The 18,945-nt window shown below is 37.9% G+C and overlaps 1 protein-coding gene across 1 annotated transcript in view; it reads left to right on the forward strand.

Annotated features, from left to right (window-relative positions):
* LOC110473819 (transcription initiation factor TFIID subunit 4) overlaps positions 1-18,945 on the forward strand; it is a 146,214-nt gene that overhangs the window by 15,062 nt on the left and 112,207 nt on the right. The window contains exons 3-8 of the mRNA XM_031505873.2: positions 3,219-3,350; positions 3,648-3,863; positions 4,702-4,824; positions 6,415-6,504; positions 8,263-8,520; positions 17,797-17,902. Of these exons, the coding sequence (XP_031361733.1) occupies positions 3,219-3,350; positions 3,648-3,863; positions 4,702-4,824; positions 6,415-6,504; positions 8,263-8,520; positions 17,797-17,902 (925 nt within the window). The remainder of the gene's footprint in view (positions 1-3,218; positions 3,351-3,647; positions 3,864-4,701; positions 4,825-6,414; positions 6,505-8,262; positions 8,521-17,796; positions 17,903-18,945) is intronic.

Consider the following 18,945-nt stretch of genomic DNA (forward strand, 5'->3'; position numbering starts at 1 on the left):
ACCTGCTCCCAAGGATTTGCATACTAAACTCTGACAGTTTGACTTCATTTGATAAATCTGTGAATATACAATGCAGTCTCTAAAGTTGGCACAGTCCTGCCTTGGCAGTGACAAATAATCTTTGGTTATTTTGATTGTTTTCTCCATATTCAAGTGACTTGCTTTTTCAAATGCAGCCTTGTGTATTCCTTGTACAGAGACAGCTTGTTTATGCACAGCAGGTAGAGTGGATTCTTTCCCAAGATTTGCCCAGAGCTCTAGGGAGAAGGAGGCAGGGATGTTGTCGAAGAAGAGAATTTATAGAACACAGGGTTTTCCTGCACTGAACAATTCCAGTGTGCTCTGACTGCCTAAGTGGAAGTGATTTGTTGCACCCTGAAATCAGAGTCACATGTGTTACCTGTGTGACTTGGGCAGGCAGAGCAAACCTTGGGACACCCCTCCTGCCAGGCTGTCCCTCCTGAAATCCTCCTTTCCTCTGTAGCACTGTGCTGGGCTCCCTGTTCTGAGCTGTGTGGACAGAGCCAGCTCAGGTCTGTGTGCACACGCAGCCTCCAGTGTCCCCTGGGCATCAGCACAGCCTGCTGACTGCTCTTCATGGTCTGCCTTCCCACCTGTCAGTGCCTGAGCACAGGGCAAGAGGCTCTCCAGTGTTACTTCCCTCTATTTAGGGAGTATAAAAATAATCTGATTTATCTAATGAAAAATAATAGATTTGAAAATATATTTCTTTTGAGCTCTTCCGGTAATTTCAGAATTTAATAGCATCCTACCAAACCTCAGCAGCTTTTCTTCAAGGAACATCATGAGTTCTTTTAGATTCTTGCAGTAGGAACTTGACACACTGGGTTATGATTTTTTGTTAAAATAATGTTGATAATTTTTGTTTTCTCATTTCTCATGAGATCTGTTTACAAACTTCCTTCATAGAAAACACAGCTTTTTCTTTCTAAATCATTTTTATCAGTTCTCAAAGCATTCATGCTAGGAATCCTTTGAGTGTCTTCTGGCAACTTGTAGCTGTCACTTGTAGATAATTTCCATGATATTTTATAATTTCTTCAGGCTAGTTCCTTGTTGTGTTTCTCATCCCTTCATTTCAGACTTACCTTTTTTACCCTTCTAAATTTTGGAACCACATTAATAAATCAGTGCATTACTTTATTTGCAGTTCTCTGGTGGTAAGGGATTTCTTCATATCCAGCCCTTTAGTGGATTTTACTGCCATTTTATATTAAAGGCTTTTGTCACTATTGATTTTTAAAACCAAGTGTGAATTTAGTTTTCAAGTTTCACAGTTTGCTGCTGAGGTCTGGCACATGGGAATACATTCTTAGTTGGGCACTACAATAGTGAAAATTTATATTTTAATTATGTGCAGTTTTATTTTCAAGTATGTTCCTGTGATGAATAATGAGCATTTATTAGCTGAGAAAAATTCTCGAGCATGCAGTCTCACTCTGTATTTATGGATTTCTGGCTGCAGGTCTTGCCTGGAAGCTAGTAGCTGCCAGAAGTGCCCCTGGTTATCTGCTTTTTTCCTAAATCCTCACTTCTGGAAGCCCAGACTGATAAGGGGCAGGTATCACGGGCATGCTATGTTCTTACCTGGAAACTGATTATAAGCAAGTGAACAAGATACACAATATTTATATTTCAAATGCAGCACTCATCAGGTAGATATAATTTCATTCAACCAGTATTTTAAAATACTTGTTCATTTTATAATGAAGAAAAGAGGTGTAGGATGTTTAAAACAGGAGAAGCTTTATGTGGTCCTTCTTGAAAAAAACCAGATAATTCTGCCTTTTCATGATGATGCTGTTTGCTGTCTCTAGGCTATCTCAGGATGGAAGGCATCCCTAGTCAAGATTTAAAAAATCTTGCAAGCTATGCAGACAAAAAAAAGGGGTTTGCTCAGATGTCAGGTAGATTTATTTGATTTGTTTTCTTTCCTCCTTTTTTTCCCCCAAGTACAGAAGATTGATATCCAGTAGATGATGTTGCTGGACTGATTTGTAAGGAATCCTTGGGGCTTTGAATGCCTGCCTGGGCTTCTGTTCCTTTTGGAGATATTTTAGAGTACACTAGATGTTCTTTGGAGAAGTATTTTATGTAAGCTTAATAGGCAACGTAGGACTCTAAAATAAGCAGTTCTTTATAAAATATGAATTTTAGAGACATATGAATTAAAATTTAAATCAAGAAAAACTAGTTTTATCTTGTGAGAAGCAACATCAGCCATGATTTATTACTCTATCCACTTAGAAAATTTGTCTTTTTTGAATGTGTGAATGCAAATCTTAATAAATGCAAGTGTCTTAATAAATGCAAGTATTAAGACACCAGTGTGGCCTCCATTTTTAGTAATGTGTAGTTCTCATTTTGTCATAATTGCCATATTGTATGATGCGTTTCATTTATGATGGTATTTACCTTCCTGCAGAATTAAGTAACTTCTCTGGAGACATTTTTTAATTCCTAAATTTTGTCCTTTTGTAGGATGGAAAGAGATTTCAGTCTTGCAATTAAAGTAAATCACAAAATAAGTAATATGGTTGCTAAATAAGATAAATTTCCTGAGCTGTAGAAAGTACTACTGACTGAAAGGCTTTAGGTCAGGCATTTTCCTTTGTCTCCACTTCATATTGCAGTTGCTGTCTGGGTACAGAGTCTGTATTCTATGACAAAGGTTTTCCCAGTGCTTAGATGTCGTTTCTCTGCAAGTTAATTTCTATGTAATTCAATCTGAAATTATTTAAAGAATATTTTTCTGCTTTCTAAATTTTCTGTCCATATTAATTTGCATTTAAAAAAAAGCACTAGAACAGGCCCATAAATGCCAAGAGGACAAGTATGTGTTACTGGCAGTGATAAACTCAAATATCAATGAATATTGACATGTAAATATTACAACTGAATTAATGCATCAATGTAACATCAGTTTTTTTGCAGGTCACATTTGTTTGTTCTAATCTTTTCCATATAGCTGTACGAGTAATAGCTTCTCAGGAGAAATACTGCAAAGCTGTCATTGAACATGAGAAAGCTAATTTTTCCAGTATTTGTGAATATACATATAAAAGCACATTACTAAGTTTGATTTTTTTTTTTTCAGTATTAATAATGATTATTCTTGTAATCACTATTATTAAAAAGCCTTGGAGATCAAGTTATTAAGGAGAAAACAAGTAAAATGCTGGTTTTTCCTTTATCAGCAGCCAACGTCCGTGGCCACCTCCAGCGTCCGCCTGGGCCTCCCGGTGCAAGCCAAGGTGGTGCCATCCACGGCGGCGCCCGCCAGCGCCACAGCCACGCTGCCAGGAGGGGCTGTGCTCTCACACACCACGGTCAGGGGCTGGGCACGCTGCCTGGGCTTGGGCTGGGGCAGGGGAGGGAGATTCAGGGTGGGTGCATGGAGGAACTGTGCATGGGCAGGCCCTGGCACAGTGCTCAGAGCAGCTGTGGCTGCCCCTGGATCCCTGGCAGTGCCCAAGGCCAGGCTGGGATGGGCTTGGAGCAGCCTGGGACAGTGGAACTGGATGAGCTTGAAGTTCCTTTCCAACCCAAACCATTGTATGACTTTATGATTTACATGTTTTTTTTGACAGTGAAAATTAATAATTTTTAATATAAAATATTACTAGGTATCAGTAGCTACGACGAGCGCTCCAAATTTGTTGAAGACGACGGTGGCGGGTGGAAGCGCGGGCTCGCAGCAGCCGGCGCTGCTCAGCGGCGCGCAGAGCCAGGGCTCGGGGCAGCCCCGGCTGCCGCTGCCCCCGCACACGGCAGCGCAGGTGCCAGCGCAGCCCCTGGTCATTCCCAGCTCTCCTGTGCCCGGAACCACCGTTGTGTCCCAGGCAAGTGTGACACTAGTGGAAACATGGTTTTCTTAGTGCTTTAGAACTCCTCTGGCAGAGCTTTTTCTTCAGGCAGGCATGTATGCCCTGATGGGATAAATACTTGGCAAACAGGAAAACTCTTTCCCTGGTTTCAGCCAAGTGGGATGCAAATTCTGAGAGGGAGGAAGAACACTTGTGGTCAGCTCTCCCCACCCTGTCATGTATGTGACACTAGTGAAAGAACTATTCTGTTCCTGTAGCCTTCAGTCTATGGACTTCTTGATGATCCTGTTGCTGGGCCTCAAAACTATGGTTACACGGAAGTGTGATGTTTCTGTTTCTGGGACCAGCTATGCCGTATAAAAATAATGGCTTGTTTTGCTACTAATGAGAAAAAGATCAGATACGATGATGTTTGATGACTTATTTCTAATTTGATTTTACTGCTGTAGCTGCTTTGTACAAAAACATACCGAATCAATAATTTAACAAATTAAGATAGCTTGGGGAACATTTGTACATTGTCTGTTGGGCATCTCAAAGGGGAATTCATCTCCAGCAAATTGTCCTGTTACTTCTGATATTTAAGGTTATTAGTACCAAAGCAGACTGTAAAAATATAAAATATATTTCTTTCATTTATTTTCTTTTGTTGTTATTTGCGAGCTATGATGTTCGTTACCTAAAGAAGATAAGAAAATCTCAGGTAACAAGCAGTAATAGCAAAACATATTTCATATGTGGCCTGAATTAGAAAAATTTCATCATTTTCCTTATTTGTAGTGGTCAGAACATGCATTGATTGTGATGGAAAAATAGCATGGAGCTAATATTTGTTTTATTTGGCTTTTTGCAGGAAATGCAAGAGAATGTGAAAAAATGTAAAAACTTTTTAGCTACCCTTATAAAGCTTGCTTCTCATAATTCACCATCTCCAGAAACGTCCCGCAATGTGAAAGCTCTGGTTCAAGATTTGTTGGTAAATACTTAGTTACCGTTTATTTTGTCAGTTACCTATTAAACTTCTTATTTATGAATGCTGAAAACTATTGCTTTGATTTTCACAATTATTTGGCTGTAATGAAAGGGGCTGGGCTTCATCAAAATGCAATATTCTGTATGTTATATATATTTAAAAATCTGTTAGAGGCATATTTTCTCTTGGTTTTTGAAAGTGGAAATGTAGCAAAATATTTAGTATCAAAGCCACTCTTGTTTTGATGAGTAATACTTTGCTTTCTCCTTTAGTAAAATAGAGATTTTTCCTTAAGGATTTGTTAAGTTTTTTTTCCTCCAAACCTTGTTCTTTGAAACAAGAAGCTCATAATTTTTCAAGCACAGAACATCGTGGCTCACAACATGGTTTAGAGTTTCTAGGACTGAAGGAAAAGTATTTTCCTGAGCTTCTGATTTTCTGCTGTTCTGAAGGGAGGTGTCCCCGCATGGAGCTTTAGTGGCACAGGGATTTCCAGAGGTTAGAGTTCTCTGGCCAGAAAAAGGCAGGACTGGCTGCAGTCTGCAGTGCAACAGATGCTGCAGTGAATTGTATAAATGAGCTGCAGACAGAGGTTACTGTGGGGTTGGGAAAAGAGTCAAGCTTCTTAAAAGAAATGTAATATAGTCTATGAGAAAATTGGATTTAAAAGGAGTTGCTATACATTCTTTGAATTCATTGCCAGAGAAATCTGTATATTTTAGACAAGCCTAAGGCTTGTGAGCTGTTCAACAATCATATTAAATGATTCCAGTGAAAACCTGTTTTAACTTTTACCAGCTTGAAAAGACTAAATAAAGGTAACTACTTACAGTATTTTAAATGAAGTACCAGTATGCATATATAATAAATATATTTATTGAAGCTTGTTTTGCTTTGGTTTTTCTCTTGTTCTGTATCAGTCAGGAAGGCTAATTAATGTTTTTATTACCATTTGAACTTGTAACTAATGATACTTTAGAAGTATCATAAAATGCACCCAAGTTAGAATTCTCTTGAATTACTACTAAAGAAAAGCCTGATTATGTATTTGATGTAAGTGTGTATTTTGTGAGCATGCATACAAATTCATAGAGGAGAAAATTTTATATCTGCTTATAAGCATGCTTTTTATGTATGGGAATGCTTTGCATATCTAGTTTTATATATATGGATTCTACCAATTAAATTGTACCATCAGAATTGATTTTGGAATTACCACAAAGGCCAATAATTTTCATATTTTTAAGGTCACATCAACAACTTATTCTTGTTTTATTTTTATTTTAAGAAAAGAAATGACCATGTAAGTGTTAGCAAGTGAGTAGAGTCCCAAAAGAGACTTGAGTGTTTCTGGGGCCTCATTTTGTCTGAAGTGGTGCCTTCCCCAAGGGAATTCTCTGCATTTTGAGTGGCATGTTACATGTTTGAATTAGTACTTGGCAAAGGGTCTTAGAGAGGAGTTAAGGGACTTCAGCTCTGAACATTTTTGATATTAGCAGCCTATTCAGCTTGAGAGATATGTGTATATAGCAGCTGGGAAAGAGGCAACCAAACAATGGAAAGGTTGATACTCTTTTTTTCTTCACCCTGAAGGATGCAAAGATTGATCCAGAAGAATTTACAGGCCGCCTTCAAACAGAACTCAAATCATCTCCTCAGCCATATCTTGTACCTTTCCTTAAGGTAATGTGAATAGTGCTTGGATAAATTTAGTTCAGAGCAAAATTTCTTCACGTTAAATCTTAGAATAGTCTTTTAAAATAGTGTTATCTTCACTGCCCCAGGACTACACTTCCTTTACTTGTAAATGCTGCCCATTTCTGCCAAGATCTGCCTGGCTGGAAGTGCTGTGCAGGCTCCACCTGTGCCAGGCCAGGCAGGTGCTACTCTCAGCTGCAGAAGCCCTGGGCTGAGAAACAGGGAGTTCCCACAGGAGGGAGACCTCGTGTATTTGGGACCTTGGCCGACTTTTACAAAAACAGATTTGTCACCCAGAGCTGATCTGGAGTTCACAGCTTGAGTAGCCCTGATCTAGAACAGTAATTAGATGTAAAAAATAAAAAGCATTTACTCCTTAGTTTGGAAACAATCCTTTGGCTATTCCGTAGTGATCCTTTACTTTCAGAATAAATACTCTTTTCTATGGTAGTAGGTAATTTTTTTGTGAAGAAGAGAAGCTTTCACATTTCAAAGAGTCCCAAGTTATTTTTACAGAATGCTTCAAGTAATTTAATAAGTTGTTTCCATACTGTTTTCCTAATCTATGGGTCATTGGTAACTTTCAATCCATATGTAGCAACGATTATGAAGAACTGAATTGGATAAAGTGTTGATTAGATGATTCTGGTTTTAATCTGGAGCTAATCAACAGTAGAATTTCTGGTATGGTACCTAATAGATTTATTGTGGGGTCCTAAGTTAGCATATGTGGGAGTAAATGTAACTTTTAATTGGTTCTGTAAATTAGCTACAATAACTTCCATATACAGGATTATATACAAATGTACAAACATGTTTAAGTCCCAACAAAGCTACAGATATGATTTTAAAAGTATTTTTGGTCTAATTAAAAACTTCTCTGTTTAGGGCATATTTTCTCTCTTTTTTTCTCCCTGCAACTTTGCTTCAGAACTTCTGGTCCTGTTTTTTCAAGTTATCATTAACTCTTATTTGTGGCTTTTACTGCAGTCACTTCTAGCATCATGATAAGTTTTGATTTATTTCCTTTCTTTGAAGTCCTTTCTGGGCAACAGGCATTAAGTTTTTAAATCAATATTAGGAGTTTAGAAAGAACTGTAGCTTGAGTTAAACACTTGAATTCTTCAGCTGCCTGAGGAAGCACCTCAAAAGAACACTTCTGCCACTTAAAAAGTCAAAAGTTTGTTCATGAAGGTACAGTACAGCCTTTTAGAAGTATGTTTTCCTTGAAATGGTATGAACATGGGGCTTACAATAAATAGTACACTTTTCTAATCCTGTCACAACACATTACTTCAGAAATAATATAATAAACAGCTACTACTGTAGGGCACCAAGAGGGAAATAATTTGGTTGTAGGTACTGGAGGTGTATTAGGAGGAGTAAGTTGGTGCAGCTTTCTGGGAATAGGGTTGTTCCCTGTTTCCTTTTTTGCTTCCATTTCTTGCCCTTCCAAAGACCTAAACTACAAGTTCTAGATGGTATTGAGAGGAAGAGTGATTTTTCTGCTACAGTGGAATTTAGGGCATGTGAAAATCTACAGGGTTGCTAAATCCAAACTGAAAGCTTATTAAAAACTGAACTTTCTCTTACAAGAAATGTTCAATGTTAGTTCTGTTTGATGAACAGACAGTCAAATTGGAAAACAAGATGCATTCTTTTAATTATGTTTACAGCAAATTTAAAAATGCTTTTTGTCAATCTGCTAAGTTTGCTATTTCATAAACTTTCCTCTGTTTTTAGAAAAGTCTACCTGCACTGAGACAATCTTTACTGAATAGTCAGCATTTGGTTTTGCAAGGACAGCCGTCTCAGCAGTCACTCCAACAGACCAAGCTCTCACAAGTTATACCTCAATCTGCCTCGGGAAGCATCTCCTCTGTTGTCACGACGCAGACAATAGGAATAAGGCAACCAAACAACATTTGCACAGTCTCTGTATCAAATACAGTGCAGCCTCCTCAGGTTAAGGTGGTACAGTCAAATCAGAGTTCTCAACTGGTAGGTACTGTAGTATAAAAGAGGATTTCTTAATGAACTGTATAGCAGTTTTTAGTGTCACTGTCATTGCAGCTTGTTTGGAAAAATTCTTTTTTGTTTGTATCATATTCTGTGATATGTGGTAGTACCTCATTTTCTGTCATTTCACATGTATGCTCAGCCATTACTTCAGATATGATTATTAACATAAATTTAAGGAAGTGCACTCTTGGTCTTTTTGTCTGCAATAGAGTGGTTGTTGTATAAGCACAGTGGAATTTGAGGGAATTACAAATGCAGAACAGAAAGCTTTCCAAGATTTACAGGCAGGTACAGTGTAATGTTGAGTATGTCATTAGGTATGCTGCTTTGCTTTAAAACTAAAATGAACTCTCATTTTAAACTCTTCTACACATAGTTGCAAAACCTTGTAGAAGAATAGCTGTGCCGTGCCAGGATGTTTTGTTTAGTAATAATGCCATTCTCTGTTACTCACTGAACTGTATCTTTGTTGTGCATAGTGGAGTGTTAAGTGCTTCATTAATTCATTAATTTCAAAGGCACTATCAGTAAGGCAGCTGCACAGCCAGGTAGTCATTAAGAGTGTGGTGACTTTATCCTGCTGTTACACTGGATCCTGTGTGTGTGTTTGCACTTGTAATCAAATGGTGTTAAGGATTTTTACAAGGCCTTGAGTTTATACAGGCATTACTATCCTTTGTGAGAGTTTCCTTGTATGTAGTTTCTGTGTATGTTTGAGTAAAGTACTTCATTTAGGTTTCAAAATCATATAGAGAGGTTCCAGAGCATTTATCAATGTAGTAAAAATTTATATTATTGAGGTCAAGAAATACAAATATGATAATGTAAAGCCTTACAGTGATCTGTCCTTGAGTTTATAAGCTCTATAAAGCATATAAATAATTAGTATTGTGTGTGGAAAGAAAATATTTTTTTTGCTTTAATTAAAAGTAGCAGTGCACAGACTGAAAATTACCTGAGCTGTGCCTTGAACCTTACAAACACTTTCTCGTGGTTAAATTGTTAACTTTAAAATAAAACTAATAAGATTTAATAATACTTTAGTGAACATAGTTTTTAATGTGTAAGAACATCTTGAATGGTAATATTTCTGACTCTGGCATTTGTAATACACACAAGACAGTTGTGTGTTTTTCACCTTAACTTGGCTGCTTCAATGCAGGTCCAGCCACTTGCATGCTTTCTTCTTCTGAGATAGCTTCTACCCACCCTGTCTGGATTGTTGTATTAATTAGAAAAGTATTCTTCACACTTTTGTGACATCTCTTTGATTTGTCCGTGTTTCATGACTGAATGTTCAATAGCTTTGGCTTTTCTAGGCCCAAGAGTAGAAGCTAGTGATAATTACAGGCAGTAGGTGGAAAAATTACTCCCTGTCCAGCATAAGCAAATTTTTGCCTGCAGCTGATAGATTGCTTAGAGGTAGAAGTGTCCATGGCCAGTAAGTCTGGCCTCATCTCATGCCACAATCTAAGGCTAGCCTACTGCCATGTAGCATGGCTTTTTCCAGTGTTGTGCAGCCCACCTTAAGTGCTCCTGTGCCCACTGCGCAGGTTTCACCACACCTTTTGAGAAACACCAATGTAGGACAAAAATGGATAAGACCACAGGAATTCTTACTCGTATGATATAGTTCTGGCGGAGAATTTTCTGGTTGGGAGAAAGCCAAATTTCTGGGAGAGGCATGTTCTGCCTGTCTCATGTCAATGGATACTCTAAGCAAGAAGTTGTGGTGTTGTGAGTAGAGATTAACAATGTGACATGCCTGGGTCATAGGAGGAGCTGAAAGCTGCTGAAGTAACATTGTGGAGATTGATCTGAGGAGCAAGAGAAGTTGGTTTTCTGTCTATAAGGTCTAGGGCTGAATTTTCATTTACTGGGTACTTGAAATGACCACTACATTTTCAAAAGGTCACAAACTATGCAAGGCAAAGCTGTGGTTAATACTATTTATTTTCTGGAAAAGATATAATATATAGATATATATATATAAAATACGGGAAAGACATAAAGGATCATAATTCGTGTGCTTGAGTGTGAAACTGTCTTTTCATATTTCCTTTAAATTTATCAGTCTTTAGCTAATAGAATCAAACAGTACTTAACCAGGCACTTAATGACCCTCAGAATAGTTCTGTACAGACAAAAGCAGCATCAGACATCAAGAGTTAGTGCATCAAAAAATCTTAGCACAGCAACCATCAACTCAGGTGCCAGGCAGACAACACAGCAGCAGCTCCATATCAGCCCAGTAATTGCTGATAAGTATTGATTTTTTTGCAGTGCCACTGCTCACACTGTCACAGTTCTCAGTGCTCCCCGAAACTGGAGCACAGAGCTGCTGGCCATCTTGCCTTGGTCTTGTCCAGGAGAGGAAGATTGCAGCTGGCTTGCCTGAGGGTAGGCAGCACTGATGGAAGAACTGGCTGAGCTCCAGGTTTTCCAAGCCTGAAGCTTATTGGAGAGTGTTCCAGCTGGCTTTGCAAACTGTCCAGCTGCAGAAGGGCAAGCTTGTTTTAGACTGTACATCTTTTCATACCAGCCAGTTTACAGTAGTCCAGTTTTCCTTAAAATATCAAGGGTCTGTTGGCTGTTCCTTCCTTTGTCTTTTCTGTTTCTCAAAGGTGTCAGCTGTGGTGATGCTTTCTCCAGTTGCACTGAGGTACCTTGCAGTGTGAAAATCCTGTGTGCGCTGTTGGCATGCAGCATAGCTCACACAAAGGCTTTGAAATGTACAGTGTTAGCAGTGATGAAACAGGAGACTTCTAGTCTGTTTTGTAGAGTACTGGAATCATGTTGCAAACGATGAAAAACAATGCTTTATAAAGGTAGATAGTGCTAGTTCTATATAAAGAAAAGGGGAACAATTTTAGGCTAATGTTTTATTGATGAGACACTTATGAGATAAGCCAACAATCAATTTTTTTTAGTTGTTCTAAGTGCAATGTTCTAGGTTTGTCTGAATTGCCATTCTTCGAGTCCATGTGCTCTGTGTTGCCTTATATAGGCAGACATTGCCTGTCTTGTTTTGGGTGTTGCAGCAGGTAAAATTTGTATGAGTAAGAGAGATGTTTTTTACTACACATATTGAGGTTATAAGTAGATTGATGGGTAGTAGAGATGGATTAGCACTTCATGTACTGTTTTGGCACTGTCTGCATCATAAGGAGAAAGTACTCCTGGAAGTTAAAGCCAAGTATTAAACTTGAGTGATAAAAAAACCCAGTAAGAAAATCAGTGATCCATCTTAATTAAAACAATTTAATTATATAAAAAGCTGTATAAAGATTTGTGCAGGTCTGGGATTAGGAGGGTGGTATGGAAATACATCTGCACCATTTCTGCTGCACTGATAGGGCACAGTGTCCAGAGAGTGGGCTCTGCCATATTCTAAGTTATATTAGAACAGGATTTGCTCAAACATTTACTGACACTTTCCCTGTACTGTCACAGTGGTTGGAGTCTCTCAGAGTTGAGATAGAGTAATGGAATTTGGAAACAAGATACAGCAGCAGAATAAGAATTATGTTATATGGGAATGTTTCACTTGGCTTTTTAATTCTCCACTGAAGCTTTTGTGGCTTCACTTTTGTGTTCATGAATGAATCTAATTTGTACACATTTTAGTAAAATTTTAGGAAACTTTTTATTTTTTTGTCTTTGCAAGGCAACTTAGAAATGGAGGCGTAATAGATGACTATTTGGATAAAAGGAGTATTTTCTATTAATTGACTAATAAAGATATAGCCACTGACATGGAATTTGGTGTGCAGTAAAAAATAAATAAAAATGGCTGTTGAACAGTAGATATCTGGGATTTATTAACAGGTCCAAAGCCTGTACTTGACAGATTGTATGCTTATTTGAAACACAGCCTAGTGGTTTTCCGAGTTGTTATCACAGACTTTATTTTCAGAATTTTGTGGGCTGTATATTAATATTAGGAGAATATTATCACTGATTGCTGTTTGGAAACCAGTAACAAAAGGCCAGGCTTGAAAGCGAAGATTAAAAGAAATGAACACACAACTTCTTCAAACACTGATTGTAAGGGAGAATAAAAGGGAAAATCCATTATTTTAAACAGACCAAGATGGTAAAAATATGAATAACAGGATATAATTAAATTAAGTAGGATTAAGGTAGGATAGAAGGCAAAATATCCTTGAAGTAAGAGAGACTATTAGATGGTAGATCAGGCTCTCAAAGACGGTGATGAAAAAGCCATAATTGAAAACATTCAAAAGTAGAGCATTTGACCATTGTAGGAAGAATTGTGTAATAAATTGAGGAGCAGGTGGGACAAGTGATGTCATGGCTTCTGTTTTATTTTTCTTCATTTCTTTGTTGAAAGCCTGTACTCAGTGGAATAGTATTGTCATATTAACATTAAAATAGTCAATTTTTTTTAATTTGGGAGGAAAAGTAATTGCTTATGTAGATTTTGAGGCACTATTGAAAAACCGTAGCTGCTACTGCAGCATGGTATGCAATGGTAAATATGAATTCTAGGCCCATAAAAGCATGAACATTGTAAGTTAATGCTGCCAGATTACATGATAGCTGAGGTTTGATATGACATTTATCTTCAGGAGTGAGTAGACTGATAAATCACAAGTGGCATAGCCACAAGTGAGTTAGCAAGTGTTTACTCATGAGTGAAGATAAATGTCATATCAGACCACAGCCATTCTGAGTTTTATATGTTTATATGTTTCTTCCTTTCACATTATTTTTTTAACTTAATTGAGAGGAAAAAAAAGCTTGGTAAAGGATATATTTTTCAAATTTATTTTTGCTTTGCATTCTTTGGAGAAGCTCTTGTTTACTGTGTTTTTTGTCTTTATTGCAGTACTTGATAGATTTAAGCTTTTGGATCAGATGCTTTTATTGCAAAAGGCGATGCCTGTGAATTGGGCCAGGCTGGTTTTGCAGCCCTCTTCAAGTAAAGGTTGGAACCTTGTGCATCTGCACTGGTCCAGGAGATTTGCAAAATCCTTGTCCTCAGAAATTTTAGCAATGCGTTCTAATCTTACTGTCCTAAAGGAATTTTCCTTTCAATGGTTTGTAGGTTGTGGCTCTCATTTAATTTTGCCTCTCTTGTGCAGGCATGAGAAAGACTGATAACTTCTGTTCTCTTTCTGCTTCCGTACATTTGTTGTGCTTTGGCTGGATTCTTTCTCAGTCTATATTTGTTGGTTTTGCTGTTGATCATTGGTCTGTGTTCATGTCTATAATTTGTTCTCTGTCCTGCAATAACTTACACATAGAAGATGTCATGGAATGATCATCACCTTTTGGCTTAAGATTAGGACCAGAGAGAGCCATTACTTTATTCTCCTAGAGTCACCAAATCTACTCTTTTTGAAGAAAACCCTTAGGAAAAAAAACCAAGGGTATTTCAGCTGTCACCTCTTTGTTATTCTGGTTATTAGTAGTGTGATTGTTGTATATTCTTTTTTTTGTCTTCATGAGCCTGCTACCTTATGGAAGCACCTTTGTATAAGCATCCCATTTTTCACCCCTTAAAATACAGTCAGCTTCAGCAAAGGAGTGTCCTGCAGTGTTCAGGAGGTGAGAGGAGGAACTGGTCTGGCAGAGCAGACAAATGGTGAATCAAAGTGAGTGTGAAGAGTGGAGAGAGATGGCAAAGGGAGCAGAGCAAAGATGAAATAAAAGGAGAGGAAGAATACTTTTTATTGTGAGAAATGTACATCTTACTTTGCAGAAAAATGTTATTTTATACAAGAAAAATGTAGGTAACTGTTCACACATTGCACTTGGAGAAGCGATGCCGTGACTGCTGCTTTAGTGTGTTCCTTGAAGGGCTTCAAAGTGCTGCAGCCTAGGACATGATTCTTCAATTCTAACAGATAAATTGAAGAGGAATAACTAGTATATGCCAATACTTGCTGTCTCAACATTGCCTTGATCATAATTTAACATTTTCCTAACTCTGTCAAATTTAGGCAATGACTAAATCACATTCTGTCTTTTCTATTTTCTGTGTCTTCGTTGGCTGTTGTGCTTGCTGTCTTCAGAGGTGTACATAATTAAAATGCTTCCTTTTTTAGGGGAGGTGGAAGGATGAACAGTTTCTGTAAGGTCTGAAGACCTTTGTATTCTGTCTTGCTACCTTTTGTGACTCAGCACTTTAATAAAATCAATGATGGTGTGTTCTTGCACAGTGGTAAAAGGTTTGAAAGGACTCCTGGAGGTGTGTCTTGTGCAGCCTCCTGTTTACACATTGGGATATCTCCCGTGTGACCAGTCATGTTCTGTCTTCAAGAAGAAATTGCACAGTCTCTTGGGGCAGCCTGTTCCAGAGCTTGCCCATCCTGATGGTAATTTTTTTTTTCTTCTACTATATTGGAATCTCCTATATTCCAGCTTGTGTCTTTTGTGGTACATCCTTCTACTCTGCACATCTGGAGGAGTCTGACTCTGTCCTCATCTTCCCAAAGGTGGTTACAGCAGCACTGAGATCTCCTTTTTTCTGGAAGGGAAAAGGCTGGAGTAATATCCCTGCTTACCTAGGGGTCCTAAAACTCCTGTATCTGCTCTCAGTCTGGGTCAGTGCTTGTCAGCTGATTAGTGGCATTCAGCTTTGATTCAGAATGTGGATAGATAACCTGATGTGGGGTACACTTGTTGTGCATGGTTTTAGTCTGTGAGAAATATGAAATAATTTAAATTAATCATCTCTTAGACCACCCTGCTGGTATACTTGTTCATTGCCTACAACTTTGAGGTCAAGCTAAGGACCTCATAGTAATAATAATAATTATTATAGTAATAATAATAATGTTTATTATTATAATAGTAATAATAGTAATGTTTATAATGTTGGGAAAACAGGCAAGACAATTAGAACAGTTTGAATTATCTTAACTGATGAAGTGTGGCTTATGTAGTTACAAGTTTTAATACAGAATCCTCTGATTCATTGGTTTTTACTATGTCCCTAGTTTGCCTGCAAAGAAGTTACATGCTCTGTTTCAGAAACGAATTGCTAATGTTAATTCCTTAATGACTTCCAGATCTGGAGATTGCATATTTCTTAAAACTCCAATACAGAAATGGGGATTTAGTGTAAGATGCTACTCTGAGCTCTGGTGCAATTGTTCTTTTGAGAGAGTTTGTGTCTATTGCTGGTTGATTTTTTTAATGGAGTTTAAGATGATGATTCTGGTCTCTGCCCCTTGGAAAAGTTTGTTTGTCAATAATTTTCTGGACTTTCAGCATTTGTACGTACATTGAAGTCCTAGTACTTGCCAAAAGACAATTTGTGGAATGTATTGGATAGCAAAGAAAACATTGCCATTTATGTCATCTTAAACGCTTAAATATTGTCCTGTCTTTAATGGTGTTAGTGGCTTATTTTGTAGGGTATTCACATGAAAGTATTAATTGAGGGAAAAAGAACTTGGTTCTGAACTGTAGAAGTTGCTTCAAAGAGAGAAAAAAAAAATACAATTGTAGAAGATTACTTTAATTCTATATATATAGGATTCTGTCCTGAGGTCCCACACATCTCCTTTATGGCCTGGCTTTTGGCCCATTAAGGTACAGCAGCTTTTCTTCACTATTCTCTGCAAACTGATCCAATAAATTATTGTAAAAGTGGCATAATTCTCTTTTATCATAACAATGTATGTTTTCTTAACATGGACTATTCTGTCTTTTTTCCAAAACCAAACTTGTTCATATTTCCTGTGCATCAAAATGCAGTTAAATTCAACTTTTTTCTACTGTTTTCACTGATCAACTCTTAATTCTTTCCTGTTTTTAAGCATGGTAGCTGCTTTATTCTTTCCCCTCTGAGTGTGACTGTTCACTCTCTGTCTTGACCAGTTAAATTCATATCTATTTCCTCCATTTCTGTGCTTAGTACAAATGCTCTGTTTTCCTTCAGTGTCCATAGTTGAAGCTGAATCCTTAATCTTTCTTCCCTTTTCTCTTTTCTGCAGGGTGGTTATTGCTAATACCTCTACATCCACAGATTTATTATAATTTTTTGACTGTCTGTATTTTAGGATGTACAAAATGCAGTTTTGTAAATTCAGAATGATACCATTTGTTTTTTCTCCAGAATACATCAGAGATCCCTCATTGCTCTTGTCTTGTTTGCAGTTTCCACCTGTCTCCCTTGCAGTTTTGGAGCCCTGGTTCCTGCTAATGGAAGGGTTTCCTCATTGCTCATCCTCTGTTGTCACATCCCATCTGCAGATGCTGTTTCTCCTCCTTTTCCCCATAGGTTGCTTTGCAGTCAGAGGTTTGGCCGTTGCTGTGCAGCTGCGTGCAGCGGTGGCAGTGCTGCTGGAGGAGGTGCAGTGGGGGCTGCCTTCCAGGAGGGAATGGCTCACACAGGGGCAGGACCTCACTTGTGGCTGGGAGCAGCACGTGGCTTCGGAAGTTGCCATGCCTGAGTTGTGCTTGGAGTCTTACTCAAATAGCTCTTTGCCAGTGCTTTATTTTCAAAGTTTATTTATGGGGTTTTGTACAGCTCTGTGGCTTCCACACATCCTTCTGAATCTGCTGTTCATTACATCTGTGCCTACCCTGTCCCTGATCATATAAATGTTGAGTTTTTTTTTTTTAACATTTTGCTGTTGATTAAACATGACCCTTGCATGTATTTCCTATTTGATTTGTTTATGGGTCAAATTTTAAGTTTCTAACCCAGTTTTAAGGAAGAACTTGAGAACCTGAATTAGTAGTAAGTGAAACCTTGAGAATTTCACATTTAAAAGATTCGTAGTATGTGATCACCACAAAACTTGGTTTGCTTTCTTGTGTATATCTGACTTTGGAACCCATAATATTTTAGAATTTATTTTTAGCATGTTTCTTTAAAAAGCGTAGCTATTTAGTGCAAGGCCTAATGTTTGCAGGCGGATACCACTACAATTATTGCAGCATTTTCTTCTACAAAACTGCTTTTCTTTCTAGTAAAATTTCTAAAGACAAAAGTCTGAATTTTAATATTAACCTCACAAATTTGAAATATATTTTTAGTGAAGGTTGTGAGGTATGACATGTGTCGTATATTATTGAATTTTCTTAAAGCATAATTACAAAATAGGTATATACACACACACACAACCACATGCATTACATGAATATGACTTTTGTCAGCAGCTAGGTGTGCTTGTAGAGATCCACGTGCTTAGTAATTACAGGTATTAGTGTATTTACGTTGTGTGTGTTTGTGTATAAAGAGTATAATATAAGTATACTTTTCTTTAATAATAGCAGATTATCCAGTCAACATCTGCTCAAACTGTGAAACGAACCCCTGCTTGCCAGACTACCCAGATTAGGATGCCAGTGGTAATAACTCAGACCATTAGACCACAAGGTATGGGTTTAAATGTTTTAGTGAGATTGTTACCTTTGTATGAATTTTGTTGTAATTACAAACGAGTAGCATGGAAAAATGTACAGTGTTGACACTGGCAACATTGTTGACATTTATTTTTTACCTCATGCTGGCTGAAGAGTGCATGTTTTCATATGCAGTTTCAAGGTGTTTCAGACCAACACAGTGAAATGTTTTAAAACAACCCTAGGACTAAACTCTCATATGTTAAGCTCCTTACTTAGCAGTTTTTCATGGAAAGTTCTAAACCAGGTCAGGAACTTGGCTCTCACTGTCCTAAATTGTAACTCTGGGCCAAGAAAAAAAATTTCTTTGTTTTCCTGAAGTCTAGTGGATGCCTCAATTTAATCATCCTACTTCTAATTCATACTCCTGAAGCAGAACATGGTAGTCCCCATCTCTGCAGCTACACAGGTCAAGGTGGGAGCCCTAGAGAAATTTCTCAAGCCTCAGGTTGGTTTTCTTTGACTCCTGTCAGTATGTGTACTTTTTGGTGAGGTCAGAGGCTGGCTATGGCAACCTGACATGCCATGATTAGCCACGGCATGTGCTTTGTACACACCTTCCTCATCTGTCTGTGCACAGGTGGGTTCAGGGCTGGCTGATACTTCCCACTTTCTAAGAGGATTCTCGAAGCCTCCTTGCTTCCTAATAAATACCCATTTGTTGCTTTCTACCACTGAATCTCTTAGGCTTGGGTTTTACTTCTCCTGAATATGTGTGAGAGTATCTTACTGGATGTGGGCATTTACAGATTGAGGGTTTGTAATGGAATACAGAGCTTGTCATCTTCAGGCACTGAATCAGGACTCAAACAAATTCAAATGCACATAAAAGCTATTGCTGCCTACCTGACTTCATTGCTTGGTTGTTTCTATTCTCCTTGGGAAAAAAAGCATCAAAAATGTTTAACAGCAGTTGATGTTTCACTTGCTCTGCTCTCCTAGGGGAATCCAAAGGTTGAATGGACAAAAAGCCCAAGATGTCACTGTAATCCTGTAGGCTGTTTTCAAGTTAGGAAG

Source organism: Lonchura striata, chromosome 13 (genome assembly GCF_046129695.1).
Source record: "Lonchura striata isolate bLonStr1 chromosome 13, bLonStr1.mat, whole genome shotgun sequence".
Lineage (NCBI taxonomy): Eukaryota > Metazoa > Chordata > Aves > Passeriformes > Estrildidae > Lonchura > Lonchura striata.